This window comes from Aulonocara sp. 'chitande type north' Nkhata Bay, linkage group LG6 (genome assembly GCF_057382095.1).
Source record: "Aulonocara sp. 'chitande type north' Nkhata Bay isolate Kocher_YH1m ecotype deep benthic linkage group LG6, A_spYH_male_GT1.1, whole genome shotgun sequence".
NCBI lineage: Eukaryota > Metazoa > Chordata > Actinopteri > Cichliformes > Cichlidae > Aulonocara > Aulonocara sp. 'chitande type north' Nkhata Bay.
Window position 1 is genome coordinate 28,934,855 of NC_141349.1, and position 25,701 is coordinate 28,960,555.

Below are 25,701 nucleotides of genomic sequence, written 5' to 3' on the forward strand. Positions count from 1 at the left end.
CACTGACGGTGTTGGGTTAGCTAATGGTGCCCGGGAGCAGTACATCTCAGTGTGTCAGATTTACTGCACTGGTCTGCACTGGTCTGGCCGAGGAAAATGAAATTCTGGGAATGTTATAGGTGTTGTGGTGAAGTGGAAAGACATTAGAGGAGAAGCGAGTGTGGAGAAATGACCAAAATTTGCATTTTTAGTTTTTATTTTTTGCCATAATGTTGATGAAGCAGATGCTTAAAACCAAGATCTGAGCTCTAATCAGAACCAAGAGGTAGTTTCACCTGTTAGATTTTTTAATGCGCACACTTTCCAAACTGATTGGAGTCTGATGTTGAAAGGCTACCCCAGTTCTTGGCTTTAGGTTCTCAAGGCTGTAACCTGAGAGATAAATCCTTATTCTTGTACTTTGATCATCCACTGGCTAACTGTATTCCACATGAATAAACCGATTTACATCAGTGATCAGTGAAGGTATAAAGAAAGTTGTTGCATTCCACTTACCGACAGATAACAAACTGATTGGGCTTAAAGTCCTGATATAAAGGGAGTGAGGGGGAGAGAAAGTGGTTGACAAAATGCAGATTAAACATGTGATTCACTGGAGCTTAGTGACCTCAAAGTAGAAACGATGATGTTCAAATGAAGAACTTTTTGCAAGCTGAATCACACAACACACATTAGAAGATGCCTCAGCAAAAAAAGAATTCTTTAAACGAAGCAGGTGCACTGAATCTGCCACTAAACTAACAGATAAAGGATGTGACGATCCAGCGCTGTCAGCTGTATCTCTAGCCTCTGGGTGTGATGATGTCACAAGCAGCAAACGCAGATTCACTAACACGGGGCTGGAATCGAATTCCTTGCAGGTCAGAGAATCCAAGCATACAATACTTAAAGAAATCTCTGCTCTATCTAACTGGCATATTAGCAATAACTTACCACCTGCACTGTAATATGTCTGCCTCAGAATGAACAGGACCACAGAGAACCGTAAAGAATGTGTTGCATATATGCACATAATCCACTCATACCAACTTAATAACACACTTGCCTCTCTGCCAAGTTTGGAAAATGTGCCACACACAGACACTCTGTTCATTTCGATGTTAATTTCCTCTCTGTCTATGCATGTCACGCGGGACAAAAATGTTGCACCTGTAAGCAGATAATGTGCCTAAATGTCTTGGCTCTGTTTAGGCTGGAAGAAACATGAGAGGCCCACTGTTCAAACGTCTCTGTGAATATATAAATATGGACTTGTTCCTAAGGTTAGACAGATACGTTCTCTTCCTTTCAGAAATTCATAATATTATTTCAGTGTGTAGTTTCTATGGAGGTTTCAGTCACCCATATTCCATTATTGGGTCTATCCGAAGAGGAATTATTACATCTTCAGTGTGTTCACCAATTAAATTGCCTTTTTGTTTCGGTACCCATTTCCTCCTCAGTGTGAAATATAGTGGAGTGCAATGCACTGTAAAGCATAATGATGTGGGGTAAAATGGGGATTTACTCAGTCAAGTGTTTGCTGTGCAGCTTTCTCTACCCTGAATGGAAAATGTAGTCAGTGTAATAACACATTGAATGGCCACAACATTAAAACCACCAATGCAAAGTACACATTCATCTGGATGTTACTTTGAGGCGTTTCATCAATCTAAAAGCTGTTACAGACCTAGCACACCCCGCCACGGTAATGACACTCTCCAGAGGCAGTGGTCTCAGCAAGAGAATGCAGCTTGTGAAACAGCAAAAAAGGCTCAAGAAGGGAAACGAGAAACACCCAGGCTTGACCCATCCTCCAAACTCCACAGATCCCAATCTGATCAAGCATCCATGGGATGCGTCCTAACAAGCCTAATCCACAGAGGCCCCAATGCAAAGCATCTGCTGCCAGTGTCTGTCTAATTTCTGCATCGGTGCATTCAATTCAGTGGATGAGACTTTTCTTATATAATTGAAAAAGTGTTTTAAAGAAAAAAAATCCTTAGCTGAATGTGACCAAAACAAGCTCATATGTAAATACCTCTGAAAGAGTGCCGGGACACAACACACAATAGGCATGAAACAGTTATACCGCCTTATATTTTTTGAATCTATGGATATTATCCCCGTCTACAGCTTAACTGCATCAAAGCTGTATCAAATCACTGTAAACCAGATTACTGGGTAGAAGTTGCTTTACTTAAACAATCCAAACAAAAGTGTAATTTCAATAATCTGGTCAATCTCAAGGATACAGAAGTCAGCATCAGCCCATGACGTCTGACGGTAAGCATCAGGCCAAACAGCAGCTGTAGGAACTGACAGGAGGAGGAACAGGAAAGAAACAAGTGAGGAGGAAGGAAGAAAGACAGAATAGCAGAGGAAAAGGAGGACAAAGGCAATCAGTGCTAGTTCCACACTGGCTTGACAAACAGAGACAGAGTTGTGAGTTTTTTTATGAGGGGTTAGACAGATGTTAGTTCTTACTGCTGAGGTTTTCACTGTCTCCCTTTCAGTGTTTACAGCTGAAGGCTTTCCGGTGATGGTATTGTGTCGTCTCAATACTGCGTTTCTTTCTGTTATTGCTGTAACCTCAGTATAATCAATAACAGACAAAAGGTACAGGAAGCTAGCATCCATCCAGCGCTATGTTTTTTTGTTTTGTTTTTTTAAATACATGCACAAGTGCCCCCGCCCACAGAAACATATTTGAAACTAAGAAAAGCACAATGTACATTAACACCACCTATTGATCAATTTTAGCCTTTAGCCAATGAAAATGTCTTACAGATGGAGTGAAAGAAATGCAGAAAAATACATAACAAACCTTCAAAATCTGAAATAATTCCCTCCAAGTGTGGGTTGACTCCAGAATCAGACATTTTTTCAGGCAGAAACCTTTTCTTTCAACTTCTAAAGAAAGTTTGTTGCTTTTGAACAAACTCAAAAATAGAATCAGTGTGAAACAAGTCGGAGCCCACAAGTTTCTCTTAAAGTATCAGCTGTTTCTCTCTGACTTCCCACCAACTTCTCTATGTTGCTGCATTCAGACTTCAGAGAGAGAGAGAAAAGGCAAGCCTCCTCCCTTCTCCTCCTCCCTGTAGTTACACACCCACCCTTCTCCCAAATGTCCTGTGTACGTGTGTTTCCCCTGCCCCCCACACACTCATACATGCACACTCATGTAGACAACAGACGTCACTCTGAGACCCTTTCCAACCAACCAACCAACCTGAGGTGTGATTTCCTCAGTCAGCCTCTGAACAGCTCTGAGAGCCGAAGTGGACAGCATGTCAAAAACCAAATTAAACTCAGATCAGACATCTTTGTTACAACTGTGGCTGTTATGATCACCTTCATAAAGAATACCTTCATTCTGGCACAGCTAGAGCGGGACTACAGTTAAAGTGAGCCTTTGAGGTTTCAGTTTTGGGTAAACAACCTCTAAAACTGGCTGACATGTTAATTAGAGTGCAGTCACTTCAGGAGTAGCTGCTTTCCTGTGACACGAAAACCTGAGAGACTTCCTGGAGAAAGTTGACATTAGGGATATACAATGGCGCCTCAGGGCAATCAGCAAGTGATTTGTGCACCAGCCCGCCTTGTGTGACTGTGTTATCAGGAGAAACATGGGAATTCAAGCTCCGTGGACACAGGTAATATAGCACTACTGCACTTCTGCTGGCAGTGGCACTGATGAAAAGCCTGCTTTTTGATGTGGTAGATATGGTTACATTGCTCGTCCTTGAGGCTGCTCTAACCAATTTGGTGACTGATCTTTGTAGCGATAGAGAAATCGTGTTGAAAAGGTGCTGACAAAACAACCCAAAGTGGTGAAATATCAAAGTTAGCCATGCGTTTACTTAACCACTTCCACTGTCTCCCTGTGGGACGTCCTACTGGATTTCTTATGCGGGAATCTACTGCGGAGTCAATGCAGCAGTGATGCTATCACGATAATTGATGATTGGTCATGAGTGAGCAGCTTATCACAACTTCCTGTTTGGAGACAGGAATGACTGCAAATGAGAATTGTGGCAAATACACTCTGATCCTGGGTTAGTTTTACAGTTTCCACACTAATGGTAGCGGTCATAAGCATTAATGTAGCAGATGATTCCCGACTGGCATTGAAGGGAAACCCAAAACTAAAGAATAAACCACAGGAAGCTGGTATTTCCCACTTCAGTGTCACACATTAGGTATCACAAATTAAATGGCGTCTTTCACCACAAGAATGGACAAAGAGGCTTAAGTGTTGCGTGGCACATTTACAGCTTTTAAGAAGCATTCGCGGAATCCTATCTGAATGAAAAGCTTCATTTTAAGGTGCACTGGGTGCCAAGCCCACCCAGTGGCCCCTAACCCTAACACCCGAGAGGTCAACAGTAACACAGAATAACACTGTGTGTTTGTGGTGCAGTGTCATTACTTCATACAACTGCTGTGAAGGTGTCTCAGGACAAAAAACAGAGCACAGCACATGCAGTGTATTCCAAATCCAATAGTAAAATATTAACATTTATTTTCACGTGTTGAGCTTTAAGTCCACCTTAATAAAGGACAGAGCAAAGTAATGATTAAGCTGTGTGTTCAGGTCTTTATAGTGTATATTAGTGTGTGTGTGTGTGTGTGTGTGTGTGTGTGGGCTCTCTCTGTATGCTGACTGTAGATTTTGTGCTGCACTGTGGACAATATGCAACATGATTCTGTAGCAGTTGCACTAAAGGACACACGGCTTGTGAAACACACACCTCATTTAAGCTTGTGTGTATTTATCCAAACATGGATACACAATCCAGGCAGGGCAACAGCATGAGCTCAAAAATCCAGAGTGACATCTGGAGTGACAAATCTGTGAGTAACATTACATGAAAATGTGCCTTTGTGTAAACTGACTGTAACTGCAGGCGCAGGTTTGTTTGTGAGTGTCTGCGGGTCCGTGTCCCTGAAAGAGCTCTGTAATAAACCGAGCCCGAATCATTCAGCGTCCTGTCTCTTTGGCAGTGAAAGACACCAGAACTGTTTGCTTTGTGTCTTTTACCTGTGCGCGAGTGTTCAACCCTTTAAGCAATGCGTTATTCCCAGAGCAGTTTAATGTTTTCACGAGCGGGGTTTGAATGGGATTTAATGATTCACGCTGAGATCACCTTGATGGGATTTTCCAGAGACATTGCATTTAATTGCACATTTATATTATAATCAATGCCTCAAAGAACACAAATACAATTTTTACTTTGAAGTGTTGGAGATGTAGAGCATTTCTAACATAGCAAAATCACAGATACTCTTAGGAAAAAGACATAATTTAATCACTTTGTTTTCTATATAGATTTGACATTAGGCCTGGATCAAAGTTGCACATTTTGCAGTCACCTAGGGTAGCACTGGCACATAAGGCCTTGCTTTAACTATGACTGTTCACTGGAAAAACTAGTGAGAATATAAAATGATTCATGTTGTCTCCATCGTAGTAAGATAAATTGGCTTAAAATTTGCGTGGACAATTTATAGTGGCAGGAGGCTGTCGTGGTCTGCAGACTTGGATGCTAGTCCCTGTGTAAGTAATTGGCCTCCTAAGTTTTTGGGTGAGACATACATTATGAGGGATGAAAAGCAAGCCTGAGTATTTTGTCCATGAAATGTTCCCACAAGTTCCCCATACACAGCTATCGCTTTGTTCATATTTTGACACTTTACCACTATTGTACAGTTGTTCGCACCCGAATGAACTTTTCAGAGGAGTTTGTTTATCTCTGTTTTCTCACCCTTATAATAACCCATGTTTCCATCATGTTGAGTAACATCACCTGTCAGAAATCCTCTCTCAGGAGGAGTGAAGGTGGGGCTTCCCTATCAGTTTCCTTTACTCTATGCACTGTTTTCATGGCTCCCTCATTTATCATTACTAAGTAATAATAAAAGAAACAATATGAGGTGAGATACTGGGAGAGCAGCGGGAGGAGAACTGCGAGGCGTTCACTCGTAGAGGATGTCCTGTACACCTTTTTTATGGAACATGGTGAGCTGAGTGATTTCCTTGATTTCCTTCAACTCTGGGTTCATGTGTATTTGTGGATGTGGGTGAGGTTATGTGCACGTGTCTTTTAGGGTGAGGGTATACAGCTCTCAGAGTGGATACACCACAACAGCACTTCTACAACCCCATATGCATGTGCTAAAAGAGTGAACAGTTAATTAAAGACAGAAGTTGCAGACTGTGTGCTCAGATTCATCTGAAGGCTAAAATTAAAAAATAATGCTAAACATTGCATGCTGATGTTTACGAATATAAATAGCCACAAACATAATTAGACATCTAAGATGCATTTTTAGAATATAATAACTTCGAGGAGAAAAGCAAACATCGTATTCACATAAACCAAAAAGTTGCAAAGAAAGTGGACTGCATTTTTAATGATAGATACAGTCTTTTGAAAACAGAGGGAAAAAGCACATCCTATGATTCAGTAGCCTGTAGAAGCTCGTTTAGCAGATATAAGTTGAAGTAATCCTTTTCTGTACAACTTTATCAATCTCTTACATCATTGTGGAAGAACTCTGGCCCGCTCTTCTTTACAGTGTTCCTTCAGTTCATTGAAGTTTCAAGTATTTATTTATGCACAGCTCTCTTCAGGTCCCACCACAGCATTTCTATCACGCTGATGTCTGGAATTTGACAGGGCCATAGCAACACCTCAATTTTTCAATACTTTTTCAGCCATTCTGTTGTAGATTTGTGCTTGGGATCATTGGCCTGTTGTATGACCCAAGCTTTATCTGTCGGACCGATGTGGTCTTATGGTCAACTCACTGACTGTAAGGCACCCTGATCCCGTGGCTGCAAAACAAGCTCAAATCATCGCTCTTCCACCACTGTGCTTGACAATTGGTATGAGGTGTTTGTGCTGATATGCTATGTTTGGTTTTTACCAAACATGGGGCTGTGCACTGTGGCCAGACATCTCCACTTCTCAGAAGAACACAAGTAGTGTGGTTTGTTCAGTAGCAACTTTCCAAACCCCAAGCTGTGCTTTCCTGATCTTCTTAGTGAAAAGAGGCTTTCTCCTGGGAACCCTTCCAAACAAGTCATACTTGTTCGGTCTTTTTCTAACTGTACTGTCATGAACTTTAACATTTAACATGCTAACTGAGGCCTGCAGAGTCTAAGATGCAGCTTGGACTCTACTGAGCATTGCACAGTCTGAGCTTTGGATGAATTTGCTGGGTCATCACTGTGTTAACAAAACCTGACCAGACTAACTTTGTGTTTAGAGTTTATATAATGCATCATACTAAGACGTGTCGAGACAAGAACTTGATGAAACTTCTTGATCTTAACAAATGTGAGGAGATGTTTATTTGCCTTATTTCCCAAAGGAAGTGTATCAACTTGTCTTTTTAAAACTATCAAAGAGGGCTTTAACCGTCCTATTTAATATCCTTTTTACATCTACTGAATTATTGTCATTTGATTCTAAACAGGCCACAAAATACTGCAATTAATGTAATCGCAACAGTCATGATGGCTATTTCCTTCCAGTTTAAATGCTAACACATAAAGCAACTTGACACATCTCTTATGTCAAGTCGTAGGCTTTGATTTATTTTCCTTTAGTTGTATTTTCAAAGTAATTCTAACAAGTCAATGTGTTCACCATACAGGACAGCCATGGTAGATGACATCTCATGTTGAACATATTACTTCAATCCCAAACAGATGAAGAAAAGGAACAAGATGGTTGTGTTACAAATGCACACAAGAATTATTTTTGCACTTTTAAGCAATCACAGTCTTAGCTCTTACCATTTACAAAACAGAGGCTGAGAGGATCAGCGATGGGTGGTGTAAGGGCTGGGGCAGCTGTCAAGACAACAGGTCCAAACTAAACCATACAGCACAGACGGAAAACCAGGAAACAGCCATGCAAGACTTCCTTAAATAAGAGGAAGTCTTGCATGGACCAGGGTGAAGTCATATCTAACTACAATGCTTTCTTGTTGGCAAAACAATGCTCTGTCACATATCTCGAAAACACCACCCGTGACCGCCTCCCAGTTATTGTGACAGTCTTTACTAAATTCATCAACCTCCATAAGAATCACTTCAGCTGTAAAATATGAATCATCCACAAGGGAAATTTCACAAACTGAGAGAAATGGTGACTACAGTGCAGGAGATAAAATGACACTGCAACAGTGCCATCAAGTGGAAACAAAGATAGGTGTGCCATGTGTGTCTATGCATAATGCCACTCACTGAGCTCAAACACCTGATTTAAAGAGACTGTTGCTCATCTTGATGCCAGGATTTAATTATTTAAAAAAAGCTCAATAAGTCAGATTAGAGATTTAGCAAATCTATACATTTAAAAAGAGTATAGAATAGAAGAGAACTAAGTAGCAGCAGATGCAAGAAAGTTGAAAGAGTTTTCTTTCCAGAGCTAAATCGTATTAGCAGGAATATTAGCTCTGCTTCCTATCCCCCTCAATTTAAAATAAACTGCATGTGCCAGCTAGAACTAATCTGACAACTAGGCTGTGCAGCTTAAAATGCTGTGATGACAGCAAGGAGACTCAGCTCTGTCTATCTACTGATGGGCTGTGTATGTGGATCAACTGTACCCAAAGCTGGTAGCTTCAGTTCAGCAGCAACTGGAAGATTTCTCTTTCTGGGAAGTCATATTTGACAGCTCATCACATGAGATTTACTCACTGGCTCTTTGTGTGCGAGAGCTGATAGAAATAGTCTGAGCACTTTACAGCCTACTGTACCTGTGGCTGTGCGTTCAATCAATGATAAACAAAGAAGAAAAGTTGAAGGTTTGTAGCTCATGCAACATCTATGAGACGTAGATCAGAAGGTTAAAGTTGACCTCTAGACGGACGCGCACACACAAACACACACAGACACACAAACACACACAGACACAGGGCAGCGGCTCCCACCGCAACAGATCAAGCAATGCAAACGCAAGTGGGGTGGCTATAGCTGAATGCTGCCGTACTGCTAAGAAGCTGCTTCCATCTGAAGTCTAACCAAAAGAAAAGAAGCTACGCTGAACAAAATGTTGAACTTACCAGCTATTCTGTCTCGCTCCATAACTCAATGGCTACCTCAGATAGCCACATGCAACCCTCTCGCTTTTCTCTCCTCTCTTTCCTTCCCTCTCTTTTTTCTGCTTGAAGACTTCCCCTTTCTCCTGACTTAGTCACCCTGTCCCCCTCTTCCAACCCTCCCTCTCTCCTCCCTCCTCTTCCTCCCTCCGTCTCCCTTGCTCTTACTTCCTCCAAGTTTTAATGTCTTCAGTCTGTCAGAATAACAAGTGAACAGAACAGACAACCACAGCCATGTGCGAGTCATATGGAGTCCCTCTTTCTTGCTTTCTTTTCTTTCTCTCTTTCTTGATTTTCTCTCCTACACACATATTTCACAGACTTTTATCATAAGCGGACACTTTTTCACTGTCGCCTTTTTTCTCCCTCCACTTTTCTTTTTCCAGTGTTTTATATTATCCCCATGATACCGAAACGAGTCCTCCTTTCTCTTTATCTCGCCTGCTCCCGTGACACTGAGGCTGTATTATCTCTTTCAAATAGAACTTCAGCCCACTTGGCCATAGGTCCTCATGTGAAAATAAACTCGCTTATTTCAAGAGAAATACTCTTAACAGTCCACAAGGACTCCCTGAACTACTCCAAGAACACACACTACATGTTTCCATGTCATCATTGCTATACTAATTATGCTATCAGGATATACAAACCCTACATTCACCAAGGCCAACATTTCAAACCACAGATGAGTCTCTAAGTGGATTAAAGAGATTTCTCATCCAACCTAATCTAAAAACACTTCAGTCCTGGCACTCATGAATGAGGAGCCTCTCAATGAGGCTTCTTTGCAACTTGCTAATAATCGTCATTACAAGATCTCCACCAACAAGCTTGTTGACCTCTGTGTCTGTGTCTTTCAGCTCAGCATTTAGGAAATGACAACATTTTTCACAGTCTGAAAGCATAATTGTTCTGTGAAACCAAAACCAGATTTAGCAGCAGAAATCACTGGTGCTCCAGAGCAGCATGCACACATACTTCACACATCATGCCTGACCCTCTGCTTGCTGCTCAACAAGGTCAAGGGCCACTTAGGGAGCTGCTCTCTTGGCAAAACAAACTCATACGCATCCATCTTTGTTTTTGTGTCTGGGAAAGAATGAGGAGTAATAGACTAACATGGAACGACTCACTTCCTCTTTCTTAGAAGGAACATCCCTTCTTTAAATTGCAAAGCTAACGTCAGCAGAAAGCATAAACCTAAAACAGTCTTTGTATCACCCACAAAAAAATACATGAAAACAAGCGGATAGACAACATCTCTCTTTATTCAGACCTTGGACAAAGTGGTCAAATAACCTGTAAGGATTACTGTCCAAAAGTCTTGAGCCGCTCTTCTTCTCTTTATATTTTGTTAGGAAAATGGGAAATACGTGCAGCGATTTACTGAAACATGTGCAAACATAATGGAAAGTATGCAAGGCAAAGAGAGAGTTTATACAATTGTAATGAGCTTGAAATTCAATATTTGGTATGACCACCTCCATTCTTCAAACACAGCCTGAACTCTCTTAGACAGGATTTGTTGTAATTTCTTTAAACAGTCTTCAGGAATAGTTCTTCGGGCTTCTTGAAGGGCATTCAGAGCTCTTCTTTGGATGTTGGCTGCCTTTTGCTCTGTACTTTGTCAAGATGATCGTACACTGCCGCGACGATGTTGAGCTCTTGGGTCTTGGAACACAAGTTCACGACTGAAAGAGTTCCATTGTGTGTTTTTCTATTCAGGTATGTATTCACTGCATTGGCAGTGAGTTTGGGATCACTGTAATGCTAACAAATGAAGCTGCTTTCAGTCCCAAGCTTTCCTGATGGTACTGCATGGTAGATCCAAATGTTTTCAGTCCATCAATTTTGACAAGATCTCAACGCAGAACCCAAACCATGACAGAGCCTTCACCATGTTTACTTCTGGACAGTCACCCTCATTTCTGATGAGTCAGATATATTTCTCAGGTCCTGCCAGGTCATTACAACAAATATAACAAATAACAATATAGCAAGAAACAAAAGAAGTACAGTGACAATCAGTATAGTAAGAAAGTGCCTAAAGATGTAATTAAAATGGGTTATGCATAAATATAACACCGGTTCATCTCTTGAGTTAGATGCCTTTTTATGCTTAGATGATTTTTAGGTGAGCGTTAAGTGGCTGAACTAACAAAACACATTAAAATGGTCAAAGAATGGACTGAAAGTGAGTGAAAAAGCAGCCAATGTCCAAAGAAAAACATTCATAAAACCTTGAGAATTATTGCAGAAGACAACTTTAAAAAAAATTACAGCCAGGTCTGGCTCCTTTTGTCTGGCGCCGTTGCACAGTACTGTATTTCCTGTAATGATGAGAAGATTTTCTCTATTTGGAGTGCACTTTTACCAGAGCACTTTCATCTTCAGTCTTTTGTAACCAAATGTTTGTTTTGCTTTGTCTGTGTTTCAAATTTCAGGGCTAGTAAGGGAAAGATTATTCCCATTATTTCACATTTTTCAACACGCTTTTCCACATGAAATGAACACAAATGGTAGAGGGGTGGATCATCCTGACTAAAACAGGAAGCGCCACTAACATACAAAAAAATACACAGCTTCCACTCTTCTGTAGTCCCGGGGGCCATCATTTGACATCTGCAAAAGGGAAGTGAGGAGAAGCAGAGCAGAAGAAACAGATTAGGGATATTCAAGTGTAGGTGCGATGTGAGGATTTAAGTAGCTTTAGCTCCAGGGAGGCTCTGTGGCTAATTGCAATAATTAGAGTTTTAATAATACCTAGAATAAAAACAATCATTTTATATATCATTAACAAGGTTAATAAAACAAAATAACTATTTTAAAAATAAAAACACATGGATTATAGCGCACAAAGGGCTTTAAATACAAACACCTGACCGAAGATTCTGGTAAAATCTTATGTCTCATAAGTTGGTTGTAATTAAGATTTCCATTTATATTTCTAAACATCCATATGCATTTATAAATTGCAATGTTTTTACCTTGGAAAGTCTGCCTCAGATCAGCCATTTTTTCAAGGGCTGAGAACAATTACCGCAGCTCTGAATTCCACCCGTCTGGTGAGTTTAGATGACGATAAAATTCTGATGGAGGAGACCTTTTAAACCCCAAATCGGAATAAAAACACAGACAAATTGTGAGTGAGCGTCCTGGCGTTGAATCCATATGGCAAGCAGGAAGTCGATGTTGTGACAAAAGTGTGCGTTTAAAAATAGAGATATGTCTGTTTTGGCCACTGGCTCTTTCTGCCCCACGATGATTTTCCAGACTTACAAAGCTGCAGTTAATCACAAGGTCAGAACCCCCCCCGCCGCCCCACACACACACACACACACACACACACACACACACACACACACACACACACACACACACACACACACACCAAACACACAACATGTGCTTGTGCATTTGTTGACTCACTCACATATAACACAACAGAAATGTAGTTTTTGATGCTGCAAAATGTGTTAAAATGCCACGTTTGACATTAAGAGCTACTTTTGTTTTCTTTTATTTTTGGATGGAGACAAGTTATGCTCCAGAATCATGTTTCTTGCACTCTCTCCCTGTTATATATGTCTCACTCTTCTTCTCTGATTTGTGTGTGCAGGTATCTATTAGTACACAGGAATGTGCACATTTACATGGAAACATCCTTTAAATGGCGCCGATGATGTGGATGCAGGAGCTAGGGATAGTAAAGATTATTATAACTTAAGGATAAATAGACATTCCATGACTTAGTTTACTTATTTAATATGAAAGTGAAAACAAAGATAAAAAAACCCCAAAATAACATTTTAGATATTTTATCATTTTATTTATGAGTTTAATTACCATTTCTTTTCCTAATTATCTCACATAACCTAGTTTGGGGAAGTGTTGCTGGAAGATTACTCGCAGCAGTGCTTTGGATCTTTATTTAAAGTGACACTGACCTTTCAGCTTTATTTATTTAAATGTTCTTTTTCTGCTTGAATGTAAATTACAAGTTTAAAGAGGGACATTATTAGCTTCAAACAGCTCATAAAAAGGGGTTTAACTGTGTTAGTTTTGAGAGAATTCATGTTCCCAGTGAATAAACATGACATTTATGGCCTCGTTTCTCTTGCATATGGCTTCTGTTTAACTATACATAGTAAACTGGCCTTGGTCCTAGAAAGAATCTCTTTTGTATAGCAAAACCCAAACATTTTAGATGTATGTGACAGACCAAAAGACTTTATTTTGGGTGCTGCAAAACAAAATTTGTGCGTAGTTTATGGGAAATTTGTTTCTTTGAGCTTGTAAAAGACATAAATCAGACAGTTTGGGAGACAGAGGCCTCCCTCATTCATACCTTTCAACACCTCTCCATCACCTGCTGGAGAGATAACCTCCTATCACACACACACACACACACACACACACACACACACACACACACACACACACACACACACACACACACACACACACAGACATAATCAGCCTCTATTATCTGTATGTGCCTCTGTTATGAATTTAAGTCATTTCATTGACATAAATACACAAACACTATAAGGCAGATGGTCATGAGACAGAAAGGCACGTGCGCTCGTTCACTCATGTGCGACAAGCTCAACCCCCACCCACCCTGTCCAGATGAACGCAAGGTTATCACACATTGACTAAGAGTGGATGGAGAGCCTTGGGGTGCACATTAATGTAAGCCGTCACTGCATAGCCCGACCTATGGGCAAAACGTGACTCAAACATGCTAAATTTAGTTATATAACAGTCGGGCAAAAAAGCTCACCAGCATGTAAGCCAACACTAAAGGGATGCCTGCAGGGCAGCGGTGCACAATGAAGGAGAAAGAAACAGCGAGTAGAAGATAAAAGATGAAATGAGAAGAGGAGGAGCGAGCATGGGAAGCGGTGAAAGAGGCAAATTGAGGGGAAAGAGAGGAGAAAAGGTGAGAGCTGAAAGCTTCTTGTGTCTTCAGGAGTGAAAAACACCTTTTAGATGGATCTACACTCAGACTGCACACTCTACAGACAAAACTAAACTTGGCAAATTAAAACTGATTTGTAGTTGAGTGTTTATTTTCAGCTAGTTTTACAGCCGCTGCAATGCAAGAGTTGTAAAAAGAAAATCTACAAACATTGTGCTTTCATGGGAAGATATTTTTACTGGGAGATGGGGGAGAACAGTTTAAAATGAAATGAATGATGGTTGGATTTCATTTGGCTGCTTGACTTTCAGGGTCTTGGCATTGTGCGCGGTTGGTCAGTGTAACAATGGCATGGTTAACAGGGACAGAACAAGAAAGCCATTATGAATGTTCCTGCTGACACTTGTGCTACAAACTAAAGTGAATTATTACCTTTAGATGTCACATATTTACTTTACATGTGATGATTATTAAAAGGCCAAATTATCCTATTTACATTGTTAATTTACTTGTGAGAGTGATGATGTTCGCACGGACGAGCCTTCCAGGGGAGATTGGCTTCTGATTGGCTAACTGAGTCTGTCTTGAACTTGTTTGGTGTCTTTAGAGTCATGTAGGAGAAAACAAACTCAGCCCACAATAACCAGTCATCATGTTTGTGATCTTCATGTGACCATGAATTCTGCTACATTTAAGAGAAAGTGCACTTTAGCCAGAGCAAACTTTATAAGTATGGATTCCAGGTTAAAGAAATAAATCTCTGCTGTTACACCTCATTTACACGTAAGAATAAATCTGGCTTCAAGTAAACAGACAAGCACCTGTCAAAACACAGGCAGACATACAGAAACACATTGCAATTTATGCTGCGCATTCACGCTGCAGTGCAAACACATATATTCATATGTAATAACAGAGACAGTGACATGCCTAACTGCACACACATACACACACACGTGCACAGCTCGCTCAAATCCTCTCTTTTCTCCAAATGTTCAGTATTCAAGAATCCCATCTGCACTCAGGAGATGGTGGAGAGCTAAAAAAAACAGTAATAACAAAAAGTGATGTGGTGCTGTTAGCCACAGTCTGATGACCTCACCACAGAGCTACGCAGCACTCATCTTCCCCCTGCTGCATGTGCACCACACACATACACAGTGAGACACACACACAGAGAGAGAGAAAGGCACTGTCCTCCTCATTTACGTCCCCTGCTGCTTCTGCTGCTCCAGCCTACACACACAACCTGGGGCATGTACAGGGAAGACACAACACTTCACATCACTCATCTACACAAGCCAAATTTAGAACTGGGCCCATGTGCTCACACAAACCTCGGGAAATGCATTTTTGTAAACAGAAAAGAACTCCGACGCTACAGTACTGAACTAAAAATAACAATCCACCTTCTAAGTCACTAAATCACAAAAAGCCCAGGAGCTATTCAGACACTTTTAGACCGTGAGAGCTCATCGTTACAGCAATCTGGGAATTAGAAAAAGAAAGAACGAGAGAAGATCTTATCCCAGGTTTTTAGATCGTAGACTCCCGGCCCAGCTGCACGGCCCTGCAGACAATCTACTGGGTGAAGTTTTTTTTCTATTCAATGCATCAGATATGTTTGAAATAATACATGTCAGCTATGTATGGAAGCTGAACAACCCAGCCTGCTTCCCATTCATCATCATGCAGATTTTGAACTGCTGATCTGTTGGCTTAAGTGAATCAAGTCAGGCTGGATTCAGTAAAAAGAATAAACGACTGTCTAAGTATTGTAAACATTTCATTTATATGAACCATATAAATCTCTGTGGGGAAACCCCCTTTGAGATTTCCATGTAGCCACTTCGACATTTGGGGTTGTTCAAAAGAAAGATTTACAAAATGTTAGTGCGAAAGACTGAAAACATGAGAAAAAATATAGCAGCAACTAGAGGTCTCAAACCACGACCGAATCTGCAATACAAACACCTACGGGCTCCATTTCTCAGTCTTATTCCATGTTAAGAAATCAGCCACGAGAAACTGTAAACCACCTTTTTAAAACATGCAAGTCACAATGTTTAGAGCTCCTGTGGGTAAAGAACAAAATTTGAGTTTATTTTGTGGTAATAATCCAATCATGATGGAGTCGTTACATGTTTTTATGCATGCTTTTCATCATATTAAAAAAACGCAAGAAGAATAAACAGGTCATAATTGACTTGGATGTAAATTAATTTAACACAACAAATATGACCTAAAGTGATAAAAACAAATAAATCTCAGATGTGTTACTGATATGAGAACCACTATGGCTAGCCACATGGCCTGCACTCTTGTGAGTGTGCACAGCTCTGTGTGTTAAATTGGGAGTTTAAGATGGTTCCGCTTTTTCAACAAGCTCCCACTGCTCATTGTGCGAACGACACAATCACAGAATGAACAGCAATGGAAACTATAGAAACAACACAAGAACAAACAGAAGAGAAACGGCGCAGTTCCCGATCTAATGACGATGCCGTAAGTCAGCAAAGTCGCTATTAATCATGTCGTATTGCTAAGTATTTCCTGTTATTTAAACCGCAACCCTCTGTATTGGTGAGATTATAGGAAGGAAAAGGCAACAGATTGACCTGAAAAGTGTTTGTAGATGCATTAGAGGCCACTGAAGGCAACAAAGTGGAACAGCCGTGGCATAAACCACTCACCGCCTGGAAGTAAGAGCAGCTTGCAGTCACACCAGCGGCACGGTGAGGCTGTGATTAAATATAGCAGTGCTGCAGGTATAATGTCTACCATGATCACCAGCTTACTGAAGCATGTTAGCGTGTTTATGAACCTGAACAGAACTTGTGGTGACGCTAAATACAAGTTCAAGGGGGTTCCAAGATTTAGTGGGATTCATCCCTTGAGTATCTCCGAGGTCTGTAAATAATTTCAAAGCAAGCCATCCAATATCTCAAGACAGTTAAGGCTCCGCCCGAGAAGATGTTTCACAGCTCATAATATTAGCAGTACAAAACACATAGCTGAAGTAATTACTGATGCTGACTCAGCAGCTGGTACATCCTTGTTGAGATGCACTCAAGCAATCCTCTGTGAGAACCAGAAAGTGAACCAATCCATGACACACACTTACGCAGAGTGAAACACGCTCACACAGTCCATCCAGCCAAATCCAGTTCACAGGAAAGCCCATTCCTTTAAGCTATAACTCACACAGGCTCCTCTCTCCCAGTTCTCTGACAATTTAAATCCCATTCTCAGGTCATTTGGACTGTCGGAGGCTGTAAAAGTGCTAGTAGTGCAGTCTGCATGTCTGTCCATCCCAGCGTGGTTGTGGTAACACTGCTGGCTATTTCCTATTCACCATAAGGTAATCATTAGATGTGATAGTGGGCTGGCAGCAGTCTGCATAAAATGGGATATCCTAAAAGTTCTTGATCCCTTGCAGGAAATAAGGCGTCTGTTGCAGCAACTGATAAATATTTGGACACTAAGTAGATGCTGCAGACAGTAGCCGAAGCCGCTGTGCATCGTTATTAACCGTGCAGGACTTCTTGTTTTCTAAAAAGCTCATTTTGAGTTCTGATTATCACAGAAGCCAGAATAAAAACAGCCTGAAATACTGACGTCCCAAATCCATATGAGATTTGTTAGGCTCTAACAATAACAGTCTGTCAGCAATGCTACATTTGCTACAGTGTGTAATATACCTCATTGTGCATTATAAACTTACAGTCCACAGTGGTTAACTGCGCATTAGGTAAATGACTAAGGTAAGCTTAGACAGCACGGATGAGAGGAGCAAAGCTATGCGATTTGGCTGATTATCATAAGGCACAGAATCCTGCCACATAAGCCCCAGGCCTCCTGCTTTCACCTCCATCTCTACAAATTAGCCTGAACTGATGGAGGGATAATGCTGGAAAGAAAAAGGAGGGAGAAAGAGAGGAGAGTTCCTGTGGTTCCCTGTGGCTTCAGACCTCTGTAATCAGCATGCCAAGCTCCTGATGTCTAAATCCACAACTCGGACCCAGACAGCACACGCACATACTCATCACACACAGGCAAAGATACACATAGGCACATGCACACAGATGCACACAGAGCGAGTGCCTGACACATGAGCTCTGCGGTGTTCATGTGGAGATTGGCAAAGAAGTACGTCCCAAATAAATGCAAGAAGACAGAGTTTCAATTACATAAGCTGTGTGTTGCACAGATCCGAGGTTAAAGAGAATTCATTAACATTTTTCTGACTTTTCTAAAGAGATGAGAAAAAAAAAAAGATTAGTGAGATTTTTAACAGACCCCAAGTCATGCTGGATTTTAGAGGTAGATACTGTTACAGTGCGACTTTTGGATAAGAGTGACTTCAGTTATTATTAAATTACTGTGACCCAGATATGAGTGGGCCAAAAAAAAATTCACAAGTGGTCTGCAGTGGGAGAAAGACGTAATGGAGTTGCTGTTTTTAAACACATTTAACAATCTGTGCTGGAATTTCATTTTATTTAAGTACATAATCACAACAGTCACAAATAATACCTATAATTGTAGTAATGGCAGCTACAGTAGCAAGAAGTGATACAAGATCTTCATGAGAATGACGATCTTGAGCAAATTATTATGTTATCATTTTCACATAATAAAGGTAGAATTTATTGTCCATCCGTTTTCCTCAGCTTACCCAATTGAGGGTCAAAGGCTAGCTGGAGCCTATTGTAGCTGTCATAGGGAAAGAAGTGGGGTACACTCTGGACAGGTTGTCAGTGTGTTGCAGGGCAATACAACATTAGACAGACAGTCATTCACAGCTGTGGCATACCATTAATCGGCCACACCAATTAGTTTAATCCAATGGATGCATTTAGACAATGGAAGGAAGCTGAAGTAACTCAATGGAAGCCATGCAGAGAAGCGAAGAAAATACAAACATCACACAGAAAAGCCTCAAATCAAATAAACTCAAGAAGATTAAAAACATAAAAACATGTGTAGGTTACCACGCCATAAAGCAGTGAACGCAACAAAATAAAACAAAAGAATGGGACCTATTGTGTAAGCCTGGGTGAATAAAAAGGTTTTGAGTCTGTTTTTAAATATATATCCACAGTTATAATTGATCTCAGGTCTGTAGGCAGCTTGTTCCAAAGACCAGGACCACAATAAATAAAAGCACCATTAAGCACCGGACTGGACTGTGAGCAGCTGCTTGTTGGCCAACTGCAACTGCATTCTGTTATTCTGCAGCTCAATAAGTGAGCTGACATGATTTCAACTTTATGTTCATGGAAACTGCATCTCAGTTTGATGTAAATAAAGATACTGGCCAAAAATGGATGATTGTAAGTGGTCACTGATCATCCTCCACAACTCATCATTCATGCCTTTCTGTCTTTTTACTTTGTGAAAGGGGTCAGGCTAATATTTTGACACGGATACCTTATATCATTGGAATTTTGTCTGATACCTCAGAGGAAACATTTTCTCACTGTAAAAAAAATGTCCCTGTAAGACACTAATAATAACCATGTAACGGGACAGTGGATGCCCTCATTATGATCATCCCATGCTTTAACTAATGACATCTGCTTGTAACATCAGGTGTTTCTTTAATGAACATGCAGCAACATTTTTCATGACTGGCTGGCTGCTCATCATGATAAGCAGCAGTGACATGGCCTGTTTTCATCCTTATGTTATTCACGGGGGGGTTTGTTAAGCTGAAACGTCATCGTCCGCCTTCTCTATTTATAGCCAAACTCTGACACAGTGGCAAATGATGTCATACTTGCATGTGTGCGTCTGTGTCCATGCGTGTACACTTAAGCACAAGGGTATATGCAAGGGTATATCAGGTTATTCATCAGCAACTTTATTCAGATGTGACTTACAGATATTAACAGGGACGAAGTGAGATGTAAAACCTCAAGAGACGGAGCAAAATCAAATGACATTTTCTGCAGTAGGTGGGAACGCTTTAGGCTAATATCTGAAGGAAAAAGTCCAGACCTTTCAGTGAGTAAAACCTTGGCTGAGTAACTTCTATCTCAGAGCGCCACTAAGGGATAAAACTGAGCTTTTGTACATGGCAGTCATGAAAGAAGACTGATAAAAGCAGTCAAACGCTAAAGCAGGGGATTTAAAGTGATAAGGATTATATGAACTGGAAAACTTGGCAGCCTGACTCTAAGGTAGTGAATTAAACAGACGCATACCGATGAATACCAAAGTCTCCAAAGGCGGCCTTATTATCACAGGGAGAAGTAGTGAATGCAGTCCAGGCCAATATGTGACTCAGACTGAAGGGAATCTAGCTTAGCTGTCACTAAAGAGCCATTGTTAGGAAGAAATAAAGAGCTGCATTGACTTCCCTCATCTGCTCTTTCTCTAGGGGACCTACTGGTGTGGTTTAGTGGGAGGCTGCATGATGTGGAATTTAAAGTGTGATGGGTTTTTAAAGAAATCAGTTAGACTCAATAGTGCTAACTTCTGAGCAATATCTATAAGCTAAAGGGAGCGAGCAGCTAGCTAGTGGTACAATCACCATAACAGTGGGTAAAGACCGTGATGTTGAAAATCTATTGTTACCATGTGCAAGTGACATGTTTAGATTTCACGCTTTGCTTTTCCAAAGCATGAAATGGACACACATGCAGAAGCTGCATTACCAGCAGGGAGAGATAATATATTTAACACCAAGAGATCGCTAGTGAACAAAAAAGGTAAGAAGTACATTCCAGGGTCTTTCATCGCCAGAAACGATTAGGCCGTGCAGTTAATGTGTATTTAAATGTAAATGTGTTAATAATGTCTGTTTAAAATGCTTTCGCATTATTATTTTTATGTTAACTGTGCTGTTAAAGCTCATTAATCTTTAGATCCAGTCTTAATGTCCAAAATCCAACCTGTTCTCATGGATAGATTGACGTTCCCCATTCTTTATCAATAGTTTTAGGTTGCTGACAAATAAAAAACAAAACGTTATATTAATAACTGTTTGTCTGTACTGACTTAATAGAGGCCAATTATATTTACAGAAAGGTATTCTGATCAATGACAGTACTTCTGTCTTAAATTGTATTATGTACAAAATTTTTAAGGAAAATAACATTTTAACATGACAGTTACATTTAATAAACATTTGCTAAACGTCTGACTGCTGGTATACAAATACTCACATGAGAAGTATAGCATGTACTAACAAAAATCAGCTCACTCTACTGTATATTGTAGTGAGTGGGCCATGCCTCCCACTACATGTAATCCAGCAGGCTAAATCCTGGCCATCATTGGGCTGGTGCACTGCAGAGAAGTTGACTCATTAATAATTTGCCATTTCCTTATAATATAAGAAAAGGTAGGACTGTGTACTCAAAATAAAGCTGTGCCCATTGCAGTGTCCTTTGATATATCAACTTCAAAGCACTGCAGTAGAGATTTTGAGAGACAAAACAAAATTCCTATAAAAACATGTGTGCAATGTGAAATTAATTATCAGCTGCACATTTTTCAGTGTCCTGTATTTCGTCCACAAGTCGACATCTCCTGCTTCATTGCATTTTTCTGTGAAATCTTCTATTCAAGTCGAGCAAATACACACAACCAGCCCTCAGCAAAAATCCACCATTAAAAAAAAAGTCCACTCAAGCTTAGGCTGTTTTCAAAAAGCATGACAATATATATCACAGCTGACTGGGATCTCTCATGCGTAGGAAGAGCAAGAGAAAAAAGACAACAGTGCTTCTTTGACTCCGCTGGATCTCACTGTTCATTGAGGTTTACATTACATGAAACTACAGAACAACATGTGCACCTCCAGTTCAACAAGCCCAACAGACTGTTAGTCTTACCGGACTTTAATAAATCAGAACAACATAACATAATCTTATATGTGACCTGACCAGGAACAACACAACGGTCCCACTTAAGAGTATAAAATTCAGCATCAGGTACCAGGAAAATGAGAGAACCTTCCGACACTTCCCAAAAGTTGCTCTTTCTGAAAGCATTGACATTTTTCAGGCATATTCAGTGGGACTTTTTAACCTTAGCTTTGAAGGTATGTTTAAAGTAATTACGAAAAATGAAAGATTTTACACATCAATGGTCTGTTATCTTAGGCTGTTTGAACTAATGCACCAGATCATAGCTACACTCCAGAATACATCCGCACAACTTCACACATCTGCACTCCCAGTAATGTTACACTTCAACTAAAACTTTGCAAAAAAGATATGCAAAATGAGAAAGACCAAAAAACTTCCCGTTAAAGCATATTTATTAGGGGAAATGCATTTTCAATACTACTAATTGGGTTCTCTCTCAGTTCAGCCATGAATGCTCTAGCCTGGGAGAAAATCTGACACCTTAAGGTCATGATGCTGCGTGAAAAAAAAACGCTGGAGTTACAAGCTTTGAGCTAAAAAGGGGTGAGTGCGGCTGCCAGGTCTTATGGGTTTTCTTTCTTCTGGAGGGAGAGCAGACTAGACACTCTAATGATCAAAGTGTACAGAGACCTTTGAGAGAAAATGTTTGCGTTATTCACTCAGCAGTGATAATCCTCCTAGGCTGCTTTCTCTGGTAAGTGTTTGAAAAAACACTGGACACTGTTTATTTCTTCAGTAGTCTCACCATATACTAAGCTAGTGGAACCACAAGCTGTTAAATATAACACAGTCACAGTAATCACTGAATGTGATTGTATAGTAATACTGTGTCAGTGCAGGTGTAGCCATGAATAGATCCATATGCACTTTTCCCACAACTTTATTCCCTAAACAGTCAAGCACTAATTTATTATTGAGCCCTGTGAAGTTGGAAGACTCCTCAATGCATTTCTTTCCTTATCAATGTAAACACATAGACAGAAATAAAGTTCTGGCTATTGTTTTATTTCAGTTTTCTTATTTTCAGAGCCTGAAGCGTTAAGTGTCCAAGCACTTACAGTGTGGACCTTGTCTCCTGTTTTCAACACAAGCCCCAACAGCATCAGCTTGTGCCACATATTTTCGTGTTTAATCTAGAGCATGTTATTTTCCCCCCCAGAGCCCATCCTGAGTTCCCAATGTTAAAGGAGAGTGAACACACAGATGGGGCTTGAGCAAGGCCAGAGACATGTTGTATAACACGCACACACTATGTTGTGCCATGCACTTACAAGGCAGGGTCCCACATATAGGCTACACAAAACCATTTAGTCTGACATCATGCGCAAGCAAACGTCAGAAATGATTGTTAACGCAGACACACAGACAGCAGCGAGTCCAGGAAGGCAGCTCAGCCTGAAGGGTCCATTCCATCCATTCAGAAGGTCAGACTGGGAAGGACAGATGATGCACATCAGACTGTAAAGGCCAGGAGACCCTGAGGTGCTCCCGTGAGTGCTGCTACCTCAGCCACAAAACAGATTGGACCAGAACAACAGATGTGGTAAATCCCAAGTCAGAGTTTAAGTAGTTGAAGAACTATAAAAAAGATAACCTGGATTTATAGAATTTAAGATGTAAGACCTACAAAAAAAGCTACAATTATCTAAGATATATCAGAAATGTACGTTTAAGTACTTGACTGCAGTATTACAATATGCAAAACTTTAAAAGTATATAATAAATCTTTTTTTTCCCAGTCTGTGCCATTAATTACACACAAAAATCACTCTTGTAATTACTTTTTGAAGAGTTTAGTGCACGTGATATTTCAAAGGATGCTTTTTCGTGACTCACCTGTACCCGAATTTTGAGCTTTCTTCATGCTCTGCGTTTCCTGCTGGTGCACTTCAGGTATTCGTCAGTAAAAGCAGAGAAGCTGCAACTGTCGGTCGTCCTTCTCACCACGTCGACCAAAGAAACTGGAGTTGACTTTGTTGCCTCAGTTTCCCCGCACTTGTTCTTGTGCAGAAAGCTGAGTGCGTGACGACACTGTGTGACTGCAGGCAGCGCTGATGCAGATATGCCTCAATGATGTGCACTTTAGTGGGATGTTGAGAATCTCGAGACCGCAAGACCATGTTAAAAGAAACGTGAGCGCACGAGGGGGCGGGTGGAGAGGTCCACTGACGCGCTTTTACGCACGTATCCAAAGAGGAGATAACAGGATCTATCCAGTGTTGGGCAGCTTACCCCAAGGGAAATTTGTTTACTTAGTCACACTGATATAAAATCTATGTGACAAACGCATCAGAGATACAAGGGAGTTCATCCTGAAGCCATTTTCTTTGGCAAAAAACAAATAAGCAACCGGCTTTGCTTCAGTGGTTATTGTCAGGGTGGAAGTTTAGCACCAAGGAAGCTAGTAGGCTGTATCCGTTACAGGCTTATGTGATGCTAAGGAAATATTTCCCACATACTTCCCATTAGAAAGAAGAAAATGAACACATATTTTTCTGACCTACCAAAACTCACATTTTCTCCTTTTTATGTAGAGTTAAACCAGTTTAAATGCAGTCATGTTTAAACGATCACTCAGGAAGACACGATATACATTAACATCAGCCATGAATATGAGAAGTATGTTGAAGTGCTGTGAAATGCTGCTCTCTTGTGGTTGGATGTGTCACAGCTGGTGTTAGGACCACATTGGGAGTTTTGGTTGAACCACATAGTCAAACCCAATAAGCCTAAAAATAATTAAGCGTCTATTACAAGTAAAAGCAATGCGGCCTGAATAATATTCTGAATACAATTTTAAGTAATAAAAGCATTTTATTAATATACAATCCTGCAGTATAATGTTCTACCATGAATCTTGTAAGAATCTGGCAAGAGATTTCCCTAAAACAAATGTACTTTATTCAAAGGTAGGTTAACACAAAACTATAAATAGGTGTGGAGCTCAGGAATGTGTGAGAGAGAGTGTGCGTGTGAGTGTTGCATGCTGTAAAAAGTGTTTAGGCTGTCAGCTAATCAAAACTAGAACTAGAAAAGTACAGTGGGGCAAAAAAGTATTTAGTCAGCCACCGATTGTGCAAGTTCCCCCACTTAAAATGATGACAGAGGTCAGTAATTTGCACCAGAGGTACACTTCAACTGTGAGAGACAGAATGTGAAAAAAAAATCCATGAATCCACATGGTAGGATTTGTAAAGAATTTATTCGTAAATTAGGGTGGAAAATAAGTATTTGGTCACCTCAAACAAGGAAAATCTCTGGCTCTCACAGACCTGTAACGTCTTCTGTAAGAAGCTTTTCTGTCCCCCACTCGTTACCTGTATGAATGGCACCTGTTTGAACTCATCATCTGTATAAAAGACACCTGTCCACAGCCTCAAACAGTCAGACTCCAAACTCCGCCATGGCCAAGACCAAAGAGCTTTCGAAGGACACCAGGAAAAGTATTGTAGACCTGCACCAGACTGGGAAGAGTGAATCTAAAATAGGCAAGCAGCTTGGTGTGAAAAAATCAACTGTGGGAGCAATCATCAGAAAATGGAAGACATACAAGACCACTGATAATCTCCCTCGATCTGGGGCTCCACGCAAGATCTCATCCCGTGGGGTCAAAATGATAATGAGAACGGTGAGCAAAGATCCCAGAACCACACGGGGGGACCTGGTGAATGACCTGCAGAGAGCTGGGACCAAAGTAACAAAGGTCACCATCAGTAACACACTACAACGGCAGGGAATCAAATCCCGCAGTGCCAGACGTGTTCCGCTGCTGAAGCCAGTGCATGTCCAGGCCCGTCTGAA

The 25,701-nt window shown here is 40.6% G+C and overlaps 1 protein-coding gene across 3 annotated transcripts in view; it reads right to left on the reverse strand.

The window, feature by feature from the left end:
- The window catches only part of septin9b (septin 9b), a 70,835-nt gene extending 46,851 nt beyond the window's left edge, over positions 1-23,984 (reverse strand). Inside the window, exon 1 of one of the 3 annotated variants that reach the window (XM_086296152.1) lies at positions 23,737-23,984. In XM_086296152.1, the coding sequence (XP_086152278.1) occupies positions 23,737-23,764 (28 nt within the window). In that variant the 5' untranslated portion in view covers positions 23,765-23,984. Of the gene's footprint in view, positions 1-2,806; positions 2,998-9,060; positions 9,169-23,736 lie in introns of those variants that run through there. The other 2 variants (XM_086296153.1, XM_086296151.1) reach the window with 2 other exon arrangements.
- Positions 23,985-25,701: the final 1,717 nt, after the last annotated feature.